At 40.8% G+C, this 26478-nt stretch overlaps 2 protein-coding genes across 5 annotated transcripts; one reads left to right on the top strand and one right to left on the bottom strand.

Moving 5' to 3' along the window:
- The first annotated feature begins 113 nt into the window (after nt 1-113).
- On the top strand, nt 114-19673 carry GCFC2 (GC-rich sequence DNA-binding factor 2). 4 transcript variants are annotated; one of them, XM_058835629.1, is made up of 18 exons: nt 114-535; nt 1655-1762; nt 3207-3368; nt 3926-4144; nt 5101-5180; nt 6117-6232; nt 7940-8126; nt 8624-8747; nt 10007-10085; nt 11265-11377; nt 12105-12304; nt 12723-12873; nt 13146-13267; nt 14432-14508; nt 14684-14750; nt 17418-17564; nt 17903-18027; nt 18367-19673. In XM_058835629.1, the coding sequence occupies exons 1-18, from the start codon at nt 196-198 to the stop codon at nt 18479-18481; spliced, it is 2532 nt and encodes an 843-aa protein (XP_058691612.1). In that variant the 5' UTR covers nt 114-195; the 3' UTR covers nt 18482-19673. The 4 variants fall into 4 exon arrangements, 2 of the variants coding, with proteins under 2 accessions (XP_058691612.1, XP_058691611.1); XM_058835628.1 differs by having other exon boundaries at nt 12720-12873; XR_009277254.1 differs by lacking the exons at nt 17418-17564; nt 17903-18027; nt 18367-19673 and adding an exon at nt 14284-14332 and having other exon boundaries at nt 12720-12873; nt 14684-14736.
- Nucleotides 19674-19822: 149 nt separating this feature from the next.
- Nucleotides 19823-24690, bottom strand: MRPL19 (mitochondrial ribosomal protein L19). The gene is made up of 6 exons (XM_058835630.1): nt 24604-24690; nt 24275-24386; nt 22594-22712; nt 21927-22061; nt 20960-21141; nt 19823-20161 (listed from the first exon to the last, which is right to left on the bottom strand). The coding sequence occupies exons 1-6, from the start codon at nt 24659-24661 to the stop codon at nt 19946-19948; spliced, it is 822 nt and encodes a 273-aa protein (XP_058691613.1). The 5' UTR covers nt 24662-24690; the 3' UTR covers nt 19823-19945.
- Between the last annotated feature and the right edge of the window lie 1788 nt (nt 24691-26478).

The following is a 26478-nucleotide window of genomic DNA, read 5'->3' as shown; positions in this document are numbered from 1 at the left end:
GCATCAGTGAATCACCCCAAAACGCCTTTTACGTGTTTTTTTAACGCCTTCCCCTTCTCCCGCTCCGTCCCTCCGTCCCTCCCAGCTCCCGCCCTCACGGGCGGGGCGCGCCGGGGTCGCCGCGCATGCGCGCCGGGACCACGTTGGGAAAGCGCCGGTCCCCGGGAGCGATTCCCGGAGCCATTCCCGGGAGCGATGTTCCGCCGTCCCCCGCGCAACTTCCGCGGCCGGCGGCGCGCAGCCTCCAGCGGCAGCAGCGAGGACGAGCCGGAGCCACGGCCGGAGCCGGCCGCAGCCCCATCCCCAGACTCCGGCGCCAGCTCGCCCTCGGAGCGGGAAGCGGAGCCCGAGGAGGGCGAGGGCGATGCCCCCGGCGCGGAGGGGCCGCTGCCCGGGGAGGAGCCGGCCCGCAGCCCCCGCGGCCGGGCGCGCACAGCAGGGCCGGGCCCGGGGCAGCGCCGAGCCGGGGCCGCAGCGGGGCCGGGCCGGGCCGGGAAGGAGCTGCTGAGCTTCGGCGGCGAGGAGGAGCGGGAAGGTGAGGAGGGGTTGTGTGTGAGTGTCCCGCAGAGCAGGGCCGGGGGCTCCGGGATCGGGCTGCCTTGGGCTCTCGAGCCCCGCGCTGGGCACCCTCCTGCCGATCGCTGTAAACACATCCAGCGGTGCTGTATCTGGGGAAGGGCTCTCGGCAGGGTTTGCGCGATAAACTAAAGCATGGGCTGCGCCTGCTTAGTCTGGAAAGGACAGCGGGTCTCATCAGTCCGTCCAAATATCTCAAACGTTCCGAGAGAATGGTTCCAGACTCTCTTCAGGATTAGAAGCAGTGGCCATAAACTAAAACACAAGAAGTTCCACCTCAACACGAGGAAGAACTTTTTTACATCACAGGTGGCAGGGCACTGGAACAGCTGCCGAGGGAGGGCGTGTGATCTCCCTCTCTGGAGGCGTTCTAAACCCACCTGGACACATTCCTGCCTCACCTGCTCCAGGTGAACTGCCCTGGCAGTGGGGTTGGCCAAGGTGATCTCCAGAGGTCCCTTTCAATTCTAAAAATTCTGTGATTCTGTGAAAAGTACTTACACAATTATTTATGTTCATGTTCTTCCATCTGGAAAGCATCTGAAATCTTACAGCTGGAGAAAACCAGAGAGAGCAAGTACTGTGTTATTCCATGACTAGTTAATGATGAACAGGCTTAAGTAAATTAAACTTAAATGTTTAATTGACACTTCTGGGCTGTTGCTGTTGTGGTTGATGAGAAGACATAGCCACCTTGGTGGTGGCAAGCTACAAAGAGGCTCTGCATTTCAGCAGTGCAGTGTTGCTGTGTTGAGGAGGCTGAGCTGCACAGTTTTTAACTAAGAGGTGATCAGTCATGAGTGATAAAGCCACAGTAATATTTTAAATTAATCCAGCCAGAACTGAAAGACTGGACACAGCCGTTAGTGCCATGGTCTTGTTGACATGTTGGTGTTTGGCCATAGGTTGGACTTGATCTCGGAGGTCCTTTCCAACCTGATTTTGTGATTCAGAAGTTATGCTGTGCACGCAGAGTTTAAATGCACTTTTGTATGTAGTACATACATATTATATGTATGTGCATGTGTATTGCTGACTTTATTAATGTTACTCAGAATTGCTTTGTTTTATCTGGTAGGTGAAGAGTTTTTTAAAGTTAAAAAGCCATCCTTCAACGAAGTAACTTTTAGAATTAAAAAGAAGGAAAGCCTATTCCCTGCACAGACAGAAGCTGAAGAAAGCAAAAGTAAGTACTTTTGTTTTAGTTAAATATTTTATTAAACGTGTGAAGGGTGATGTAAAAATACTTCTGATAGATGTTTTTTACTTGTTAATTGAACCCAGAATTATACTTAAAATGTTAGTTTACAGTTTGTAATTGTAATGTATTTGTGCTGAAATTATTTTCTGTTTGACCTTGGTAAAACATTATCACAACTTGGGGGCTGTTCTTGAGGAAACCTGATTATGCAGAACCATGTACCTACATCAAAGTTAACAAGGTGCTGCTAAGTTCATACCTCAACATCTTATCTTTCAAACTATGGACCAGGTATCCACTGCTTATTACTGTCAAATTGCAGTTTGACCTGAGTATTTGTATTGAGGGAAAATGTGGGCTTAGTAGCATTTTGTTTGATAAAGCTCAATGTAAACATTATTAAATTGTGTGCTCTTACAGCATTTAAATATTTGGTTTGAATGCAGTCAATTGCCTTGATTAATCTGATAGTATCCGTAGTTTCATTGAAATATAGTCAGCTGCCCTGAAAGGCTGTGGACTCCACATCCCTGGAAGTGTTCAAGGCCAGGTTGGATGGAGCTCTGAGCACCTGGTCTAGTGGAAGGTGTCCCTGCCCATGGCAGGGGAATTGGAACTACATGATCTTTAAGGTACCTTCCAACCCAAACCATTCTGTGGTAACTTTCCTGTTGGAATATTTGGAGTTTGTGTGTTTTGGAAACAAACGTGTCTAAAAGTTCTCTTTATGTATTCCCCTTTTTACACCTCTGTCAATTCACAGATATACCATATTTGCTAATGTTAGATAAAAGTAAATTAGGTTGAGATTGAGCAATAATTCTCTTTGAGGTTGAGATGGTAAATTTTCTTAATAACTCCTTATAAAAGCATATCATATTCTTATAAAAGGTGATACATTCTGTTGTTCAGTAATCTGATGATTTACTGAAAGTGTAGTGGCAGATGAAGAGAAATCAGTATTTTTAAAGCATTTGATAATAGCTGGAGACAAAACAGATACAAATGTTTATAGTTTAGCTAAGGGCTCCCTCATCATTAATGCTTAAAAAAAAGTGCTTTCTAAATGCAGTTTTTCAAGTCAAGAATCCAAATATGCTGTGAGCAATCAGAATATTAATTAGTTGTTATCTGAGAGCTGATCTCATTGCTTTTGTGCATGTAAGTACACTCTGTGTCTCAGAAGGACTTGTAGTCTTTCTCTGGGAAGCATAATCAAAGATGCTTTTATTCAATACAAGAATCGGCTTGTAAGTGTCTTGGAATATTACAGTTTGACTTGTTTTGATAAGAACAGGTGGAGATAGACAAGTGACCAGTCTTTGCTGCAGCAAGCTGTAAATAATTTCTGGTAACCAGTTACGGCACATTGTATTCCAGCAGCTGAAACTGAAATAATGGATCATACTTTTTTCCCCCCATAATGCAGAAATCTGTCACTTGGAACCTAGAGTTGGCAATACCAAAGATACTCATGAAGAGGAGGAGGAGAATGAGGATGAAACTTATTCTTCACTGAATGAGGACTACAACAGTTCAGACTCTGAAAATGAATCCAGCTCTCCACAGAGGAGGAAAGATTTATCACCAGGTTCGTTCCTGGCTTTTTTTTTTGTTTGTTTGGGTTTTTTGTTGTTGGTTTTTTTTTTTTGTTTGTTTTGTTTTGTTTTTGCTTAAGAAAGCTATTTTAGAACACTTTGTGTTTGAAGTACATTACAAGTTAGGTGAGATGAGTTCTGCTCAGCTTAAATCACCTAAGGTATAGGCATCTGTTTATCCTGAGTCAGGGCTACTCTTCTGGAAGGATAGTGATGGTTCCCCCATATTTTCAGTTGCAAACATTTGCTGTCTTTCTGTGCTGATTTTGGGAACGAAGCAGAAATTATGAGCACTGGTTATAGAAGAAAGGCACCAGAAAATTCCACTAGTGATGCACAATTCCCTTCATGTGGTGAAAATAAAAACTCATTTTGAGGCTGAGAACCACTTTTTCATCTCCTTATATTCTACATGGTAATCATAATAGAAAACCATCTTGTGTTCTGTATCCAGAGCTGTACAGTGGTGCTGAACAGTTGTGAGGATTTTCATTAGATATAGAGTGTTGCTTTTTATCTCTTCCTTAGATTATCTCTCTCTTTGATGCAGGCAGTATCCCCAGTGCAGCTCGTGTTGAGGCTGCCCGGAGGAAGCGTCACTTAGCCAGGACAGAGGCTGATTATCTTCCCCTGGATGTTTCAAACCGTCCTCAGGTCTCTCAGAGAAGAGGAAGCAGTGGTTTGGAGAGTGAAGATGAGTCTGAAACAAAGAATCTCGATTTTGCTCCTAAAATGAGAACTCTTAGGCAGAGGATGACTGAAGACACGGGTGAGTTTGTGGTGTTTCTCCCAGAGGCTTTGTTTTAGTCTCTGGAACAATGTGGGATTTGTCCAGTAAGGAGTGACCTTTGCTTCTCAGGGCTCTTGGAAAAAGGCTGTACAGTTGGTACTTATATGGGTTATTAACCTGGTTTAGATCTCACTTGTGGTGTGCAGGATACTTTGAGAAATGTTTACAAAATTATTTTTGACCTTGTTGACTGCAAGAAAATGGCCTTGTAAAAGGCACATTTACTGTGAATAAAGTTACTGTAAGTCCTGCCTCCTGCTTCTGGTCTGGTCTTCCAAGTGCTCTTCCTGCACTGACATTATAAATTTGAAAAATGAAAAACAAACAAACCAGCATTCCAGCCCTTTAGAAGTAAACAAAGCTACTGCATGCAAAACATAACTGGCTTTTCCATTGTTTTTTATTCCCTTAGAGCTGTTTTGAATGTTGTTTATGAAGCACAGGTTTGCTGTAGTATTTGGATAAGGGCTATAAGGAATGCATAACTATGAGCAGAATCTGCCATTCAAATTAATTGTAATGACATGTTTTTGTATCTGTAGTTGAGTGTATGTTCTGGAATGCTTAAGGGTTGGTTGGGTGTAGTGTCACAGTCTATACTTACACTCTTGTTCACATGTATTATGCACAGCATTGCTTTGAGACATAAAAACAAGATGTTTGTGTGCTTCCTACTGTGGTAGTAGTTGTCTGAGAAACAGTTAGGGAAATGAATGTTAGTATGAATTCTACAAATCCCAGTAGCCTTTTCCAAGCCTTCCTCACCTTTCAGTTTTGCAGTCCTGCATCTGCAGGTTTTTCATCTGCTGTTTTTTGTGTGTATCACTTCTCAGTATCGATTGGGAGACCCAATGTTGCTTTAGCTGGAGGAGAACATGAGTGGGGGAAAAATAAAGGGTGTAGTTACATCTAAAAACAGTTGTTTTAACTTCCAGCGTCTGTGGGTGATGGATCGAGTGACGATGAAGCCAAGTGGGAAGAACAGCAAATAAAGAAAGCTGTTAAACTCTCTCAGGTGATACATGCTTTCCTAACCATTGGAAATTGCTTTTTGCTTATAGGCAAGAGAGCTTGTCTGGAGTACTGTTGTACCTCCATCTTGCCCTCTCATTAAAGGAGGATTTTAGGAAGTTATTCCCTGATTCTTCAGGGAAAGATGATTAGAAATATGGGAAGATGATAATGAAAATCTTTAATCTTTTTCTGTCTGTTGAGAAACAGTGTGGTAGTGTCAGCCCCAAAGGCAAAGGTATCTGTTGTGGTAAGAGATCACAAGAAGCAGAGAAGAAAATTCTGAACTCTGATTTTTTTGCTGCCATGCAAGAGATCTTGAAAGCAAGAATATGCAAATAAGACAAATGTGGCAAACTTGAAAAGCAAAAATTATTCTTTTATTCTTCTAAATTTCTTTTGAGTGGCAATCTGAGAGTTCTTCACATTTCAGCACAATGCTGTCTTTTTTCCAATAAGTAATTGGCAAAAATAAAACTATCTTCTGAGGTGCTGGAAGTTTTGTTTCTAGCTTGGATCACCTACTCTGGATCAGACTAGGAGCATTTGAATAACCAGCTCCTCATTGAGGTCAGAATTGACAGCTGTAGAAATTTTTCCATTTTGGAAAATTCAGGGAGTAAGGAATGGGAGAAAGTTACATCTTTCTGAGACTGATGTTCAAATCCAGTATGGTATGTGATCTTAGGTCTTCATAGTCCTTTATGAAAAAGTTAATTCTACTCTTCAGGAAATGGCCATGATTTTTAGCAGTGGACCTTATTAGTTATGGACTTCATTCTTCAATTGATTGGGTTTTTTCTAGTTTTTTTTTGTGATTGAAATACATATCTTTATATAAGATGTTTAGTATTCAAATGATACGTCTTGTTGATCTGTAGAGTTGTAAAGGGAGAATTTGTGTAATTGTGTATTAAAAATTGACACTTAATTCTCGTAGGAAATTTGTGATGATGCTTCAGTGCGTAAATATCAACCAAGCAAACCCAAGTTTGATACCTCTGTTTCTCTACCACCTGTGAATTTGGAAATTGTGAAGAAGCGACTGACTGAAAGGTAACTTAACTCCTTAACTTATGAGTTGTCTGAGTTTTTGACAGAGTGAGACAACAGCTTTGAAGTCTTATTCTTTTTTCCAGAGCATTGGGCTTCTTTGGGGTTGTTTTCTTGTATAAACATGTCTAATGGAATACTACACATTTTTTACTTTCAGTGACAATGCTTTGTTATAGGGGAGCATTTGTGCTTTCCAAGAGTGTTTCTGTCAACTCAAACTTTAGAAAGTAAATTTATTTATTTGGCAGCAGCTTTTTATGCTTGCTGGCAGTTCTTGACAGAAGCCTTGGCTCGATGTTCGGTTTGCCCAGCAAGCAGAACTTAACTGGGGGCAGGTGGAGCTGGCACCCCCACCCCTCCTATGGTAGTTCTTATCCCAGCTGCAAAAATAGCCTGCTATTTCCTAAAGCATCCCAAATTCTCTGCAGTTCAGAATGTGCCTGGATCTTTTTCTTTAGTTGTGTGCTAGGCTGTGACTTCTCTTGAGCAGCTCAATTGCTGTGTGGGTTGGACATGGGAACCTCCTGGAGGGTGTGTGGGAAGGACAGCTGGGGTCAGGCATCCCAAGGTAAGCCATCCCCTGTCATCCCTCCCAGCACTGGGAAGCAGCTGTTAAGATAAGTTTAGACAAGTAACTTGATACAAGTGAAACATAAATTGTGCTGTGAACTTCCACCAGGCTCTCTCTGTATAATCTTTGCTTTGTAGGGAACATCACTGATGAATTTGTTTAGAAAAATGAAACTGAGCTGGACTAAATATTTTTGAGGAGTTGTATGCTTTCTTAGCTTTAATCATCTGAAGGGAATTGAGTTAACTGTAGGAGGAATTTATGTACAGAATCAAAAATAAGAATACAGCTGTCAAATGGGAAACTTGTCTGGAAAACAGCAAGAAGGGGAGGGGGAATCTGTTTGGTGTAAACTTTGCAGATGTTTTTAACATAATAGATTGAAATAGATTAATCTTTCTTTTTAATTTGTAGCACAGTAGAACATAGTGGCTTATTCTCTTTGGCAATAGGTGAACTAAAATTTGGGTGAAGGAGGTGAAATAAATTGTGGTCTGTGCCTTGATTCTGTTCTAGGCCTGCTTAAACTGAGCAAACACTTGGGTTATGTAAGGAAGGAAGGGGTAAAAAAGAGAGGAAGCAGAGTTGTAATATATGTAAATGTTTGTGTGCTACCTGTCTATTAGAGACAGCTGTGGACAGAAGTTTTTGGTGTTTATCACACAATACTAAGAGTTCTCAGTTGGTTTGTATTTAGTAGTGAGCACATTATGAATGCTAACAGGTACTTCTGTCATGCAACTTTTATTAACTGGTATGGACATGGTGATGTGAGCTGTAGTTTTTACCAAATTACATTGGGTAGACTATTTAATAATGTGATACCATGTAATTTTGACTTTCATGTTTTTGGTAAATGTAGTATATTGAGGAATCCAGGTAAAATATCTGTGGTGCTTTCAAAACCAGCACCACATAAATGACATTTGGGTCTCCAAAGCATGATGTTTCTCCATACCCTGTGCTTCTGTAAATGTTGGCATGGATAAATCTTTCAGTGCTGCTCAGGTCAAATGCAAGTGCTATTATTAGCACAGGCAAAGATTTTGTATGTGATTATAATGGGAAAAATGTTTTGGAATGCATCAGCTGTTAAGTTGGCAATAGTTCTGATTGTCTGGGTTTCTCTCTTTTAGGATAACATCCTTACGGGATGTGCACCGTGCCCACCAGAGAGAGTATGAAAAATATATGGAGGATATTGAGAGCTCAAAGATGTCTGTCCAGGAGCTGGAGAAGTCTTCAGATGCAGCTTTGAATTACAAATTCTACAGGGCCATGAAAACATATGTAGAAAACTTGATAAACTGTTTGAATGAAAAGGTATGTACATTTTCCTTTTTATTTTTTTTTTAAGGTGATAAAGGTGTATTCTGTCAGTGAAAAACGAGGGATACCACCCAGTTAAAAATCAGTTCTGTCAGAACAAAATTTAATTTTAATGTACTTCTCTGTCACTTTGCAGTTGTGAATTTCTTCAGGTAACTTTAAAGAGAAGAAATGTTATTTAGTGAATACATTTTCTTCAATGGCTAGTGCCTCAAAAGCAAGCTGCAATAAAACATGGGACACTAACAGTGTTCTGGTGAACCCTTTTGTATGAAGCCTTAGTCCTTGATGTGTAACTGGCATTTAGTTTGTGTTTTCAGCCTTATCAAAGAAAGCCTGCAAACTGCCATGACTGGGAACTTACTCTGCAATCTGTGACACTTCAGGTTCTAATTTTACAGCTGTACTAAAAACCCATGGAAGTTGGTTTTCGTTCATTCTTGTGAGATTTAAATCAACTGAAAGCCTGCTTAGTGTTTACTGTATTGCAGCTGAAGGACATTAATGAACTGGAATGGGCCATACATTCCCTTCTTCAGCAACGAGCTGTGAGAGTATCGAAGCGAAGGCAAGAGGAGCTGAAAAATGAATCTGCTTATATTCAGCATCTGACAAGTTAGTACAAAGTTCAAATTTTCAGTGAGACAATAACTTCTGTCTTTGAGCAGAAATACAATTAATTTTTGGGTTAAGATTTTAATTTTCACCTTTGATCTCCTTTACCCTTCCCATTGTCAGTAGGCTTATTCTGCTGTACCTCATTTGAAATTCTTAGCTCAGTAATGCCCATGATACTGTTTTTCTCTGGTTTAATTTTTCTGAATATGACATGGCTGAGTACTTTGTCAATTTTTAATTGTTCAATTTCCCATCAGTATTTAAAAAGAAAAATGGTAGTCAGTTTTCCAGTAGGTCTCAAGTTGGAGAAACTTGCTTATTGAATTCAGTGAATATCTGAAAAAGCTGTGTGTAATTAGCAACATCACTTTTATCTGCGAGTGTCTGTAAGGCTATGTGTGTGCTCAGATTGTAGATTTCAAGCTAGGAGGTGACACATGTGGCAGAGCATGAAGACAGAAGCTACTTAGTGTAAGGATTTTATCTAAAAGAAAGCTGTGTTTCAGTCACTTTTGGAAAAATTAGTACAGTTTTCTCAGCCTATATTTTCTTTCCTCACCAAGAAATTGTTTGTACGCTGTGTGAATCTCTAGCTGCTGCTATTTAAAAAAACCCAAACAAACCAGACCTCCAAAACCAAACCCTTTAAAACTGTTTAGGCAAAGCTGAGAGCAATATGCTTGGAGCTGCTGGGAACAGATGGAGGGCAGATGCACTGGATCCTGGTAAATACTAAATCATATGGGTTCAGTCTTCTCACTTCAGAGGATAAACTGCTGATGAGAGAAAGTAGCAGCCTGGATGGTTTTGTAAAATGGCGTAGCCAACTGACAGCAGGTGTAAGGAGAAAAGGGTAATGTCATAGTAAGAGCTGCTATTAAAATGATTTTACCTCCAGCTCTTTACAAATGAGGCTGTGCTTTCATGTTTAGCAGCACAGAGCATTGTTTTTATGTTCCTAGTTGTATTTAATATAGTGGAAAAGCTGGTTTTCCTTACATGATAGTACTTCAGTAGCAGTACACCCTTTCTCTTTGGCGTGTTTTGCCCATCAGCCAATTAGTGCTACAAGGAATTTACTCTGACTTAGTCTGGATACTGTTAGAGTTTTGACTAGGTTTGTTCTTTTGTTTGCTATTTTCCAGATTAAAAAAAACAAAAACAAAAAACTAACAAAACAATAGGAGATTGTTTCCTGTTTGAAAATAAAACAGAAATTTTAAAAACATACCACTTTATTTTTGGTTGTCTTATAGGTGGGAATGACAATCCAATGAAAAGTAAATTGGAAGGTGATGAGAAGACACAGCTTTTGGAAATGTGTGAGCATCGAAGGTAACTGTTACATAGAGGTGCACTTAACTCTGATAAAAGTGCTGTGCACTGACTTTCTGTCATTCCTGCAGTCATGAATGTAAACCTGTAGGATTACTAAATGAGATTACACTGAAAATATTTCAGTATTTGGTTTCCAAATCTTGAAATACATGGAAGTCATGTATGTATTAAAGTCATTCTCTTCATGTTGATTTGAGCCTCAATGCTAATAGACCTGGATATTTGAAATTAAAAAACCTTACGTGAGACAAATCTATGATGGAAGCTTTTTTCCTTCCTGATTTAATTAATAATATGAACTTTTACAGTAACATGTTTTTGTATTACTGTATAAATAGTAAAATTGGGCAGAATTGTTTCTGCTGGAGAGGTGGTAGTGGTGATGAAGCAAATCAACCTCTAGCCCCAGGTTTGCTATCAGTGGGTACATTTTGGATGTTCAGAGATTGGTACCAATTTTTTATATTATTGGGAGCTTTAAAAGTTTTACAGTTTCAGTGGTATCTCAAGTCAATTATACTTGGAAGCAGCAAGTACCTTGGAATTTTAATGGATGAAAAGTGGTATAATAACAGCAATTTCCACTCAAATCAGTTACTGTTTAATGTTAATTGATTTAAATAACTGTTTAGAAGTATTTATGCAATATTATTTCCATATAATTTATCATTTTCCTGTGGTAGAAATTCAAGCCATTGATTTTGCAACCTTTTTTTCTTGATGCCATGGCAGTAGTTTTTAGAACCTCACTGGCATATGGGTGCTATCAGCTGCAGGTGATATATCCTGTAGGTTGTTGAACAAGTGATCCAGGACTGACAGGACAGTCTGAGAGCTCAGTAAACACACACTAAACTGTCCAACAGGATCCAGTTCAATACCAGATGCTCAGTGTTGCAGGTGGGATGAGTTTTTTGCCTCATCAGGGGTGAGGAGGTCAAGTGAAGGTTATTTCATGGCTCTTGAGGGAAGTCAACGATGTTGCTCTAAGCTCTTGGATGTCAGTTCCCAAATCCCCTCCTTTTTCCACAGTTTAGGAGTCCTTTTGATTCCGTTGCTCCCCCATTGCCTTTCCTTAGGCTGTTTTCCTCGTGATTTGTTTTAAGTACTATTTTCTTTAAGCTTTCTCCTGCACACAGGAGAGGATAACTCATCTGGCTTCATTCCGAAATGCAGGACTTGCAGGCGGCAGGCGAGGGAGCAGTCAGGAGAAGGAGATCACCACGAGGGCTTGTCGAGTGATGAGGAGCTGACTCCCACAGAGGTGGATGAGTTCCAGAAGAGTAAAGGTTGGTGACAGTCCTAATGTGATGTCCTAGATCAAGATCTCTTGATATTTCTTTAATGATTCCTTTTTTTAAAGGAAAGGTAGAGGAATACTTCGTTTGAGTTCCATGTTTTTATTTGCACACTGTAGAAAAAAATGCGCCCAGGCAGTTCTCACTAATGACTTGGGAGGAATGAATGAGTGGTTGTAGATTTCTTGTGGTGGCAGCACTATACATGGCTTTTTAAACTGTAGGTAAGATCTGTCAGATTATGCCAAAGCTGATCTGACAGTACTCAGCGCAGTCCTGCAACATGTTTTGTACAGTCAATTTATTTCCTGAAGCTGGAGTATGAATTAAGGGTTGTTGTTCTAATTATCTTGAGTGAATAGAGGAAGAGGAGAGAAAGGTATAATAGCTTTTCTTCATGTAACAGCAGAAGGATTTTGATACCTGAAATGTTACCATTGTGGAACAATATTTGAAATATAGTGGTTATATAAATCTGTGAGATAGAGGATGAAGAAACTTTCCTTTTCTTGGTTTTCTGACACTATTTGTTTCTAAAACTGGGGTTTTGCGGGAGCTGTTTTTAAACCATTTCAATGTGAGGTGTGTCAAAGATAAATAACAAATGCAGTTCTCCAAAAAATATCTCTTATGTCCTATAGATGTATAAACTCTTCAGCTTATGCCTCAATAAATTCTGTGATTGTTTCTTTTTATTCCCAATGAATATTATCCATAGATAACGTTTTAGAGGATAGTAGGAAAATCTTTGAAGATGTACATGCAGATTTTTGTGACATCAGAAAAATCCTGTTGAAATTCCAGGAGTGGAAAGAGAAGTTTCCTGAGTCTTACTGTGATGCTTACATCAGTTTCTGCCTGCCTAAGCTATTAAATCCATTGATCAGAGTTCAGTTAATAAGTTGGAATCCTCTTGAGGTAGGTGCATCAGCTGACATTTGTTAAAAATTTTGTATGTATTATGTATTAATATGAAAAATTATTATTTTTTTTCCTATACATAGTACAATGTGTTAGAAATTAAGACAGCTACTGTGGCTACTGTGTTGTCTCAAAAACTGAAGCATGCTGTGGAATCTTCTTAACTTTCCCCTTTCCTTTTACCTCCAGCCCCTTTTGCCACACCTCCTATAAAAATAGTTCTTCTACTGGGTTCTTTGAAGACACTTGAACAATCCCGCTCATTAAATTCTATCTTTAAGTCTAGTTTTGCTGTTTTGGCCTATTCAGCAATGAGGGTGGATCTGAAATTAAGTGGGAATTTGTGTGTTATTGGATAGAGCTTTTCTCTTAATGCTGGCCAGCTGAACAACTAACAGGAGTCGTCTTTCAGCAGAATTTTACAGAGCTGGAAGAGATGCCCTGGTTCAGAGCTATAGAAGAATTCAGTGATGCAGAAAATGCATCTGAATCAAAAAGGGATGATGATCATGATAAAGAAGTTTTGCCTAGAGTGATTGAAAAAACTATTCTTCCCAAAATTGCAGGTATGATAAGATTGTATTGAAAATATTCACTGCAGCTACGCAATAAAACCTTAAATAAAAACGATAATATCAAATAATGTTGGTAATATCACAGTGCTCTAAGAGGCAATGATTGTGTAGTTCCACAGAGTGAGGGTATGGTGGCCTCTTCAAAATTATTGTGAGAGGCTGAGCTTTTTATATGTTTACTCCTGTTATACTGTAATGGCTTGAAACTCGGACTGATAAGTACATGCATATTATGAGTGAAATAAATTACTATTTTTTTTCAGGATTTGTGAAGAGTGTGTGGGATCCTTTATCTACTTCACAGACAAAGAACCTTGTACAGCTTTGCAATAACATCTTTGGAAAACAAATCCTTTCCAAAAATGAGCCCAGCCGAGCAAGAGAGGTAAAAGCTGTGGTACAGAGAAAGGGGAACTTCACCTACCATGTGTACTTTTGCGTGTGCTCCTATGGGCACTGAGAACATTCTCCTGAAGTTGTTTGGTTCTGATTACATTTTTGTTTTGTCTCTTTATATTAAGGGGATTTACCAGTTAAACTTCCAGAACTCTGATTCTCTCCTTGTTGAAGAAGATGATGCAGAAATTAACTACCATTCATAGAAAAATTCTGCCTATTCTGTATCTGTCCAGAATCTGTTTCTAGATCTCATCTTCCTTCACTGCAATAACAATGATTTGCATTTAATTATCTTTCCAAATTTGAGCTTTAAATACTGGCAGTGTTTCAGTAGTCTATTCCTTAAGCTTTTATTTATAAAGTAGGCCTAGAATTTTAAAACTTAAGAATCCCCAGAGGTTCGTTAATTGGCGAGGAGAAAAAATACTATGTAATCCTAGCAATCCTTTAAGAATTACTTTTATATTCACTCTAGGAAGTCCTTTTTAGCCTGATTCTGGGTTTATTCTGATGTCAGTCAGGAGGTTTATCTAGTGAAAATCAGATGGATTAAGTGGTGAAATGGGATAGATGTCTGGGCCCAGAGTATAAAAAGAAATATTTTAAAGAAAATATTTGTGCCTTCCAAAGTTTGCTGTTTTGAAACCATGGCTTAAAGTCAAGTGATACAACTTATCTTAGCAAGAACTTTAAATAAATAAATAGGATTAAAAAAAGGTAGGTGGCAATCTATGGTACCTGAAAACATGTTCCTCAAAAATGCATGCTATCCTAGCTATGATGATTTTTTTTTTTTAAACATAAAATTTAACATCTTTTAATGGAGCTCCCATGCGTAAAACTTAGGTTTTAATCTGTACAGTTTTCATGCTGCCTTGTAGATTAATGTGCAAAAAAAGGCCTCACCTAGGGATATAGCTTAGGGATATAGCAAAACCCTCTAGGCTAAGCTTATAGATAATTACAGCTGTGATTTGTCTGCTGTTTCTATTTTTTATTCAGGGTCTCAATGTGTGTTACATACAAATGGCAGCTGCACTTATCTCTTAAGATATCAGACCTCTTGATGAACTAAATAACCTTTGAGGTTGTTACAAGTGGAATATGAAGTCTTTCTTCTGAGGACACATTAATAATTCCTTTTTAATAGGATTTGATGAACACAGTTGTCCTGAGAATGAAGAAATCTGTAGAGGAAGATGTCTTTATTCCTCTGTATCCCAAAAGGTAAGCTAGCCCTGTGAGTCTCTCTAAGTTTCTATTTTTTTTAGTTCCTCTACCTTTCTCCCCTACAGATGTAAATGAAATATTGTAGACATCCATGTCTGAGAGATCAGATGTCTGTTTATCTTCTTCTAAATCAAACAAAAAATAACCTTTAACTTTTTCTTCCCATGATCAGCACTGTGGAAGACAAGTCATCACTACGTTCAAAATTTCGAGAAAGACGGTTTTGGTCAGCTGTTAAGGTAGAGCAAATAGGGCTGGTTCTGTTCTCTTTGTCCTCTCTGACATTCTGTTGCATCCTGCAACCTCAGGATCTCGTCCAGGGAAGCAGCAGGATTCTGGGGACCAGCATGAAACACCAACGAGACGGGCTCCCGGTTCATGAAACCATTTATTCAGCATAGGAACAAAGTCAGGTCCAGAACAGAGAGCCCCGAACAGAGGCACAGCAGGGGTTTTTGAGGGACAGAACCGAGGGTTTACACCTTTGAGGGTGGAGTTCAGGGTCAGGGACCATTAGAAACACACCAAGGGAGAACCCCCCAGGGACTCAAACCCAATCAGAACTCCTGGGCCGCCCTTCACAAGGGGTTTGGGGTGGGACAATGTAACTCTTTGTCTCCCTGAGGCCGCTGCAACATCTGCTCCTTTTTTATTTATTTTTTTTTTTTTTTTTTTTCCAAATTTTAATTAGGAGCTTAAAATGTTTCCAAACATACACCTTAAAATCTCACCTCTTCCACAGAGCACCCACTTTGCTTTGTGGGACACCAATAGCTCAATAACAAAACACATTAAGCAAACAGAAAAAACAAAATTGAAAACGAACACTTAAATCTCGGACTACGCCGGGCAAATTAAACGGTGATGGTACTTAATGCAAACATAATTTTTTTTTTTTTTGTTCAGTCTCTTCCACTTTAGGATTCTCTGTTAGGAAGGGTGCAGCTCTTAGATCTCCTCTTACGAGGGGCAGAATTCTTCGATCTCCAGCTTCGGCTCCGGCTCCCATGTGGGCGTCGCCTCTTTAGATGATCTCGGTGAAACACTGGCTTTCGGAGCTCGGTTACAGTTTCGATTTCCCCAGAGGAGGTGTTGCCCACGATGGCAAAGCACAGCTCCCAGGGGTGGAGCACCGAACAAAGGGATGGGGCCAAGCAGGAGTTACTGGGAGGTTCGGGAAGGGAAGGTTCGGGACCGGAAAAGAAGGAGCAAGGCGGGAAACCAGGGATCCCAGACCGCGTGGCCGGCGCCATCTTGGGAAGGGGGGGGGGTCCGGGACGGACTTTCCCGGACAGGGAACGGGGAATATGGAGAGACAGGGGGTGAAGGAGGACACGGAACGGCGGGCAGACGGCAGCAACCCCGAGCCATCTTGGCTTTTTTCACCCTTTGTCCTGCCCTTAGGAACAGAGGAAAGGGGAAGGTACAGGGAGGTATACACCAAAAAAAAAAAAAGGAACTTCACAGAAGACAGAAACAGTCCACCGGAAGAGCCATACCGTCCATAATCGTCCATAATGTTGATATAATCGTCCATAATGTTGATATCGTCCATAATCGTCCATAATGTTGATAGAATCGTCCATAATTTTGATATCGTCCATAATACGTCTCGTTGGGTGATGTTAGGTGCTTGTCCCAGCGTCTGGTCTCAGCTCCCACACCTCCGTAATCCCTTTTCTTTCCCCATGCCCGAGGCACTCTCAACCCAGTCTCCCTGCCAGGTCTCTCGAGTCCTCCTTTCCAAGGCGGGGGTCTCGCCGGCTCTCAAGCCATCAGCCGGGGACTTACGAGGTGTCCATGGAGCCGGGTCCTGCTGTTCTCCTGGTGCTTCGCTGCATGCCCGCATTCTCTCACCATTTGTTGCAGCCTGCAACCTCAGGATCTCGTCCAGGGAAGCAGCAGGATTCTGGGGACCAGCATGAAACACCAACGAGACGGGCTCCTGGTTCATGAAACCATTTATTCAGCATAGGAACAAAGTCAGGTCCAGAACAGAGAGCCCCGAACAGAGGCACAGCAGGGGTTTTTGAGGGACAGAACCCCCGAGGGTTTACACCTTTGAGGGTGGAGTTCAGGGTCAGGGACCATTAGAAACACACCAAGGGAGAACCCCCCAGGGACTCAAACCCAATCAGAACTCCTGGGCCGCCCTTCACAAGGGGTTTGGGGTGGGACAATGTAACTCTTTGTCTCCCTGAGGCCGCTGCAACAACATTCATTTCATTGGAAACATTAACATCCCAGCCAATATTCCAGTTTTTCTGCTATTCATGTTGGCTATCCTCCTCCTTGACTCAGAGCAGGTTAATTTTCAGGTAACTTAACCTCAAGGTATTATACCTTCACAAACACAGCCTTATACCAGGATCAAAAATGACAGTTGTAGGGATTTATAGTGATAGAGACAACAGAAAAAACCCTCAGTGCCTAATAATACTGACATGAACTACAAAAAGATCTTTGTGATACCACAAACTGTGTCATCATCATGTCATGAGGGACTGTGTGTAGTCTCGTCCTGAGCAGCTGTAGTAACTTTTCACTTCTGTCTTTGATTCTCTTACAGTTTGCTTAGTTGCCTTCTGTATTTAGCAAATTGTTAAACCTCCTAGAAGGGTAAAATGTTTCACCTTTGGGACATCATATATACACATATTCAGGTGTATATAGATATCTATAGATACACATAGATGTACTTGTAAAATTAATTAGGTTATTTACTCTATGCAGTTTATTAGTGGCTAACTGACCAGAAGTTTGGAGAGTGTAACTCCTAGAGTTTGAGGACTTGAATTGGATGCACATACTACCTTTCTGCGTTTTTTCTTTAATGAAACTTGTAACAGTTTTAGCACACTTCCAGCTAGCCGCTCTACAGATTCTTTGTTTCTTCTTTACTGCAGCTGCTTTCCAATGTTGTTCTTTGGGATGGGATTGTCCAGGAAGACAAGGTCCGTGATTTGGGACTGAGCAAGTTGCTGAATCGTTACCTTCTCCTGAACATCCTAAACACACCACTAGGGCCGGATAATATAGAAAAGTGTAATAAGGTAAAAGATAACGTTCTTTGGAAGAGCGTGTATGCTAAAAGCCTTTTTTCATGAAGAGGGGTCAACACTAAAGGTGGAATATTTTAAAAAAAATTTAAACATTTAAAATTTGATTTTAATTTTTTTCTTTTAATAACTTTGCTGCATAAGAGCATTTTAAAGCAAGTACTGGTCTGTAGTTTCCTTAAGCATAACTACTTGGAGAGATAATCAATGTTGTTTTGAAGGAAAAAGCACACTAGTAATGACTGAACCTGCCAGAAGGTTGCTGTCAGAAATGATGTGACTTAGTTATATTGAAATACTCATTAAGCTTTTTCCAAATATTGTGTGAACAGGTGGTTGCATGCCTCCCAGAAAGATGGTTCCAGGATCTCAAGGGTGGATCAACTCTCCCTGAATTACTGAAATTCAGCCAGCACTTGCTGCAATGCGCCCGCGCGCTACACAAGGACAACCACAGGTAATGGATGAGGCTGTCCTTGGGATTCAAGTGCTTCCCCCAATACTTAGTGTTAAATTTTTTTTTTAATTCCTTAAATACCATATATTTGGCACTTTCAAGTATGCTCATGTCATGTGTATCTATATATCTATATATATATCTAAAAGAGAAGATGGAGTCTAATGTGAAGGAGCACTTTAGCAGTCCTTGTTTCCTGTGAGAGTTTGAGGTGGTTGACATTGGGTGCTGTTAATAATTAGAGTAGCCAAGGTCATGAAATAAAAATGATACTTTAGACAGGTTCATAAAAGTGCTGCTATATATATATATATTTATTTTTTTTTTGTTCTTAAATAGTGATGAAACAAAAGAAGTTCTTCTCCTGCTGGTGAAAATTGGAGCTCTGCATATTGTAGAAGACTTCATTGAAGAGCATAAACTTGAACACCTTAAAGGAGTAATTGGGAAATAGAAATCTTTGCAGGAATGCTGGCATTACTGAAACAAGCCTGGTATTCACACTAAACCAATTCTAATATGAAATTTAATTAGTGGGTCCTACCTACTCAGAGGTTGTGGTAATCACTGTCTTGCTGTTAAATACATGAGGTGATTTTTCTAAACACCTTTTACTGCCATCTACTCCTAGATTAGGGAATATTTAGAAGTTGCAGTTGTCAAAGCAATGGTTCAGGCATTCTAAAATGTGTAACAGTGTTTTACTGCTGTATCCTTCTTGGAAGGAATCCTGGAGAGAAAGTGCCTGTGAACTTCATCACTGCTAGCCAGTAGACAACTTGACAAGTTATTTTCAGTGTTAACTGCTAAATAGCATTCTGACTCAGCAGTCACTGAGCTCTTGTGACTTGTGGTCCACAGTGATTTTTGGCAGGGTTATTGCTAAGCCATTTCTAGTGAAAAGGAATTCATGATGCCCCTGATGCAGAAACAAGGGGGGTCAGTGTGCAGGTAAGGAATCAGGATTTTGATCACAGACACTGTGATGATGAGAAGAACAGAACTTCAGTTACTTTCTAGTAACTGGAATTGTAGAAATCTCCCTTTGCTTCCCAGTAAGCGCTACAGAACTTTACTTCTTCATATCCTTATTAGGATACTATATGGTTTCTAATGTTTTATAATTTTGTATATTTGCAGTAACTATTGTTACAAAATAACAAGGATGTTTCATTGTAAAAACTGTCGTGCACCACAGAATCTGTATGTTTGTGACTATTTCTCCAAAATCTTCTGGGAATAGAATTTAACTCTTCTTGACTTCATTCTTATGCCTTCTTTTTTATATTTTTTAAGTTAAAAATATATTTTTGTAAAATACTTCAATTGTAAATAGGTTTGATCAGACAAAAGATTAAAAATAATTCGAGGTTTTTTTTGAAAATAAAATATTTTACTGTGGTAATGACTCTTACAGTTCAGTTCTTTAACATGTGACAAAAATATTAAGATCTATGGAAAAAAACCCCTCCAGCTCCAGTAACACTCAGTAGCTTCAGGCCTTATGTTACAAATGCTGCTTTCTAATAACCAGTTTCTGCTGTTTTTCTCTCAGAATGCCAACAAACAGCAATCACCACAAGCCCATGATCTCATTACTTTTCTCTTGTTCTGCTTTGTCTCAACCCAGCTTGTCTCTAGCACCAGCCTTGTGCTATGACAAAAATGTAATTGATGTTCTATCACAATTTAGCTCTTCAGATGTTTGTTTCTGGAAGAAAGATTCCTTGTAATGACTTGGAAGCATCAGGAGCGCAGTGGACACTTGAACCACAGAAATCTGTTCACACCAAAATCTGGAAAGGTTAACTTTATTTTTGCTTTGTCCATGTATATACAAAACTTGACAATATCATCCATACTGTTGTAAACTAAAAATAGTAGTTTTCTCAGGAATTCTAGACTGCAGAAAACATTATTATTTTTCAAGTTCTTCACTCAGTTCCTTCCGAATCTTTTCCTCTATTTTTGAAGTATCATATTCTCTCAGCATGTCAAACTCCAGCCATGGCTGGCTCCACTTCTGTGCTGCTTTCATTTTATGTTCTGGTAGCTCAAACTTGATTCCTTTTATATTGTATTTGGGTCTTTCCCACCGTTTTGACCACGGTTTAGGCTTCATTCGTACCTGCAGCTAGAGTGAAAGATTAAAAAATTTAAAAAAACCCCAAACGATAAAAGGGTATTAAGGAGTTAGATTTTTGATTGTGATCTTAGTAAAAGGTGACAACTGCTGCTCTAACAGGAGGAAAGTAAGACAAAACTGACCAATCTGTCAGTGTGTTTAGTAATTACTACTTTCTGATTGTTATCATAATATCTTTTAAAACTTTTTAATTAACACTGTCTCAATTTATTGCAGAGTCCTTAATTGAAACATAAATTGAAGCTAACTCATGTTTTGTAACCTTTTCTCCTTATTAAGAAAATAATAATTTTCTTTTATTATTTGCTCCTTATTAAGAAAAAACAAAAGTAGCATGAGAGGGAAAGGGATGAATTATCTTACTGAGCTTCTACCCAACACTCTGGCAGGGTCTGATGGTTTCTGGATCTTCCCTGAGATACAGATTTTAGGTGACTCTTCCATCTTTCTCACCTTGTTTCCTGACACCAACCACTCCTGAATCAGTTACCACATTAACAATAACTTTCCTGTAAGAAAAGCTTTCCCCTCTGCACAGTTCTACAGAGGAATGTGGGGGCTGCTCCTCTTTGTGTGTCTTCAAAATTAACTCCAGAGGATGGTAGGTGTTTACATTCTCACCATTCTTTCATTATAGAAATGGCACAAAGACTTGCCTGATTTTACCTACTTTTGTCACCCTGGTAACTGATGTAGGAAAGATCTGCTACAGTCTGCCAGGATAACAGTCATAAATGGAAGTTGTAAATAATCCCGTGCTTTTCCTCTGAAAGACAAGGCTCCTACCTTGTTCACAGGAATTTCCTCGTGGGCCATACGAGACACAGGTTTCATATTGACATCAAAAGTGCTGTACTCGGGGAGGGCATCTCGCAGGTACATCAGGTTCTCATCCAGCCTCTTCTCCAGCTTCAGCACCTCGATTGCCTGGATTCGAGGACTGTACAGTTCATAACAGATTTCAACCCCTTAGAGACAGAAAGCCTGGTTTAGTGAACCAAATTCAGGAGAAATACGAAAACCCAAGCAGCATTGCTTCAGTTATACATTCCTGTATATATTCCTACTTTCTAGTCTTCAGAGCACTACAGTGCTGTGTTGACTTGTGATTACACTCATGTACTGTCTCTGCCATTTCTTTGTAAATCAAATCTTTGATACAGAGGGGCTTAAGAGACTTGAATGGCTCCAATTCAAGGAAGATGAGCTTGGGTTTTAGACTTTATTTCCATTTGGTTACAATGGCTGTTGGTACATCTCAGTGTAGGTGAGACACCCACCCCTTTCATATTTGCCCTCAGAACTCCACTATTTGCACTGCCCCTGATTTTGTCATAATCCACAATATGAATGTGTGATAAAACTCTTCTAATCTGCTGCTTGTTAAAACAGTTCACACCTACATCCCTAGTTCATGAAAACACACGTTTTATAATACCAATTATAAATATATATATATACATATATATACCAACTGGGCTGGTATTTTCATGGCAAGAGACAGCCCAGGCTCATACATAAGTACAACTGTCAAAGATTATCTAAAAATTACTGTGCAGTTCCATGCCTTCAAGTACAGAGCACATCCACAATTCTGTGTACACAGCTTTAAACTTGCACAGTTTAACAGTCTGACAGGCAGACACATACTTTCACTTCAATCTGCTGTTTTCCTCCCCACAGACTAAATTTCTACAACATAACATATTTTTTACTTTCACTTGCAGCATAATTACCAGAGTTGAAACCCCACCTTGGTCTTCTATGACATTCCGAAGGACAAAGGTAGCGCCGAGTCCTTTCCCACCCCTCTGAATGCAGATCCCAACAAACCGGTTGGATTTGTCACTGGCATAGGGATTTGCAGTCGTCACAGCAAGTACACTGCCTGCCAAAAAAAAAATGTATTAAAATAAACAGCCTGTCCCAGTTAATATGTACCAAAATGTGGGAAAAGTCAGGCAAAGTGCATCTATTCAGGTGCATTTTGAAAATACTTTTGCTTTCCATCAAAACTGCCAGAAACAGAAAAAACTGCTAATGTGATCTGAATTAATGTAGGTTGAAGTGATACTGCAGGTTAACTACAAACTTTCTTCATCTTTATTTTCATTCTCTTCCCTATCCAAATTGAATATAATTAATGTATTTTTTTTTCTTTAGCTCTACTGGTAAACTATATGCTCAAATGCCAGGATTGAAAAAATCCCACATAAGGAGCATATTAGGATTACTCTTTAATGAAGCAAGATGTAAATATGAGATTAAAATACGAAGTATTACATATAGAAACACGTCTTAGTTGATCTAACACAACTGACACTACATTCTATGCTATTCTACATATGACCACACTTTCTAACACCCCACACAATGTGAAATACAGACAGAATTATGAACTTTTTAGTGCAGACACTGACCAACATAGAATTCTGGGATGTTGAACACTTTTCTTCTCTGTATCATATCCTTTCTTTCCATATAATATTTAAGAGGATCTGTTCTCCCTCTGGGAGGAATAAATTCAGGGCTCAGGAACCTGTAAGAAAAGCCAAACTTTTAGAAGTATGAAACAAAAGCATTTGCATAAAAAATACGAGACAATTTCAAGTATTTGGCCTTAGAATTACCAGCTGTTGCCTTTTCAGAGATATGAACTGCAGTCTATGAAGTCACCAATTTTATTTAATGGTTTTTGTTATCTAAAAGGAATTTTTGTGGGGTTTTGATGTTTGTCTTGGGATTTTATGTGGCTTTTCTGTTGTTTTTTTGTTGTTCTTTTTAACAGATTTTTTCCCAAACCACTAATACATGTCTCAGAGGAGCTGACTGAAAGAGGACAGTTCAGTTAGTGCTGTCACAACTTAGAAACAGGTTATTTAACTGTTTAATTGTAATTCCCATGACAGAACACTTACTATTTGTTGACTTTATAGTAACAATAATGGAAGAATGTATTTACAGTTTTCACAAACTGATCTTACAGGACACACCACATAAATGTCCTTTTCTGTTACAGAAGCTTAAATGAACTGGTAAAACTAATTTTCTGCTACAAAAAAATTAAACCATGCTAAAGAATTTCCCCATGGCCTGGAACGCAGTTATCTGACTGCTGAATTAAGTGCACATTTCCTGACATGGATTGGCTTGAGCTGAGAACCATTTTCTATAGACATTTGGATGTGCTCACTCTGGTTTGGATGGCAAGACCACCTGGCCTCAGAGTGGATGGATGAAGTTGCACGGATTCATCTTAGAAGTCCTGGATCAGGCCAGGAGAGAAGTGCCCAACAGGGAGGAGGACAAATGCAAATCTGCCCAACAAACCTTATGGGGGCTGTGGGGGCAGCAGAGGTTCTGGCTGGTGCTGTTGCCCATAGACAGCCCCACAGGCAGCAAACAACACCAAACCTCATGATCTTCAAAGTGAGGTTTTTTGGAGGGGGCAGATGAACAAGACACTACCACCACTCTTCTTCCAAACACAGTGCTGCAGTTTGAACCACAGGGTCATTTAAAGCAGTGCAAATTGGGTTTAAAACCCAGGGAGGCTGTGGATGCCCCAATCCTGGAAGTGTTCACCAACAGGCTGGATGGGAGTTGGACCAACCTGGTCTCAACCCATGAAATAGGTTGAGGTGACATCAAAAATACCCAGAATGAGACATCTCATGAAGGCTACCAGAGACATCAGGTCCATGTCACAACCAGTGATGCATGTGCTCACAACTGACCTTGAGTTCCAAGGCAAAGGCAGACACAGGACCTGTGTCCATGTCACTCCTGGCATGCTTAAAGAGATGCCTTTAACTAGAGATGCCTTTAACAGACATAATCTCCCACCTTAACCCCAAATTTACAAAAGTACTTGCTCTTCTACATTTTTTTTCATGTTTCACTGCTTTCAGAAACTCCAGAAACAGTATTTTAAAGTGTTTTGAATGTATTTCAACACAAATGATCCTTGCTAGAATTTTACAAACTCTTGTTGGTTTTGTTTTTTGTTTTTTTTGGTGTAAAATGCTTTGACTCTTTAAGTAAGTGCTTACACAGTGACCAGCCTGAGCACAGCCCAGGTGAGCAGTGGGACACCCTCACCTCCTCTCCTCCTTCTGCGTCTTCCTGTCAATAATGACGGGCTTCGGAGGCGGCTGGAATTTCGGTGGCTTTCCATCGCTGCTCACTCGATACCCCGATAGAGAAAAACACCCTGTAAAATACAAAACAACGTTTGAAACACCCGTGATTTCAAACTGAACCGCCCCCATCAAAGGAGGACACGGCACCACAGCCCGCCCGCCAGGCCAGGGAGGGCAGGAGCCTCCTGCCCCCGCTCTGTGGGGTAGGGAGGGCAGGAGGAGGGCACCGGGCAGGGGGGAGGCTCGGGTGTGCCCGGGGGTGAGGGCGGGGGTCCGGGCGGTGCTCACGGCCGGGCAGGGCGATGGCGGCGCCCCTCGGCACCAGCCTCCCACAGGCGGCCGCCATGGCGGCTGCGGCGCGGCCGCTACGGCGAGCGCGGGGGAACAAAGCGCGTCGGGACGGAGCGCGGAGGCGGTGCCGCCTCACGGGGCGGTGCTAAACTGGAACAGGTTTAGGTTGGATTTTAGTAAGAAATTCCTCTCTGTGAGGGTGGTGAGGCATTGGAACAGGCTGCCCGGAGGGGCTGTGGGCTTTCCATCCCTGGAAGTGTTCAAGGCCGGGTTGGATGGGGCTGGTTTAGTGGGAGGTGGGGCAGCCGCTGGAAGGGACATTAAATACCCTCCCAACCCGAACTGCTCTGTGATTTAAGGATGAAGGGAAGCAAAACGGCTCCTTTCACCTCCACCCCTCAGGGCGATTCCGGGTGTGGCAGGAGGCCGCGGCCCCGCAGCAGGGGACGGGACGGGCCGGGCCGGTGCTGCCGCGGGTGCGGCCCTGGAGCTGCCGGTGCCTCCCCGGGGCCCTCAGCGGCGGGGGCACACTCGTGCTCCGTGCGCATCCCAGGGACCCGCCACAGTTTAGGAATTCCGGCTTTGCCACGTGGAAGTGGTGGTATGATTTCCAGAAACCCACTTCTGTGTGTCTTCGTGATAAAAAATACTAAAATTTTTTTTCGAGGCCATTGTTATCTCTGTCCATAATTCAGATAGCCCTCAGTCCCAGTGCTTTTCACCAAGATTAGTTTAGAAATTATTATATGCAAAAGTACTGTTGAGGTACTTTTAATATGTTTGTGTCAGTCAGGTTTCCTTGGCCATCAGTCTGGATTCAATTAGTGGCTACAGAGGCAGGAGGAAGGTGAATTTTAAATGCAGGTCTATAAATAACACCCTGCTGTTTAAACTTTGCAGAGATTAATTTCAAAATATCCCTGACCTCATGAACTAATTAGATCCATCATGTAGCCTGTGATGTTCCCCCAACCCCTTTTATTGGTTGCAGATGACTGCCCAAGCCCCCACATTAACAAGAGTAATTTCCTTGTTTGTGATCTCGTGCTTGGCTTCTCAACTGTGCTTTAGGAGACGATAAGGTGTGCAGAAGGCAAGTAAGTCAGGTTTTCTGTGATCTGCGATTGAGTTAATAAGCAGGACATGGATGGGACAGAAGAGGGCACTCTGATCCTTAAAATACAAAGCAGTCGCCACCAGCACGGAGCATACCACTCCTCAAATTTAATCTATTTTAATGTTCTTATCCCTTATGTAAGCACTATTAAAAAGGTGGAATAATATTTTTCAGGGGGTGAGGAATTATCATGTAGGGCTAATTCCAATAAATTAATGATGATCGAGGAGATAATAAAATAGCTGTAAGGAGATGTGTGGGCTATGACTTGAAAAACTGCAGATTTGTAGCTCACAACTGTCTTTAAAGAAGAGAATTGGATGTTTCAGTGTCACGGAGCCACTTTTAACTCTCTGACTGACCACTGTGGGTTTCAGGCTAACAAAACCATTTTGATGGGCTGGAACTGCCCTGAGCTCAGGGTTCAAGAGAACCGTATTTCCCTTGAGGTGCTCTGCAGGCCCCAGAAACTTGCCCCTCTGTATTTCCCAGTTCCTGTGGGTTGTTGAAGCACGCTGGCATCAAGACACTGGGCCATGTGTTGTTTGATCTCTTTTTCAGGAACAGCTTTCTTGAGTTTGAAATACAAGGGCAAGACACTCACCTTGAGTTTCTTCATCCTGTCACATCAGACAGAGCAGGAGAAGGGCTGCCTCCCTGCTCTTCTTGCCTATATAACAAAATCTATGAAAATAGGGATCGCTTTACAATCACTGGGATAGGGTGAGGTTCATACATGAAAAGCATCACTGTTC

This window comes from Poecile atricapillus, chromosome 3 (assembly GCF_030490865.1).
Source record: "Poecile atricapillus isolate bPoeAtr1 chromosome 3, bPoeAtr1.hap1, whole genome shotgun sequence".
NCBI lineage: Eukaryota > Metazoa > Chordata > Aves > Passeriformes > Paridae > Poecile > Poecile atricapillus.
Note: the sequence above shows the minus strand (reverse complement) of the source record. Positions and strands in the feature narration are given on the sequence as shown.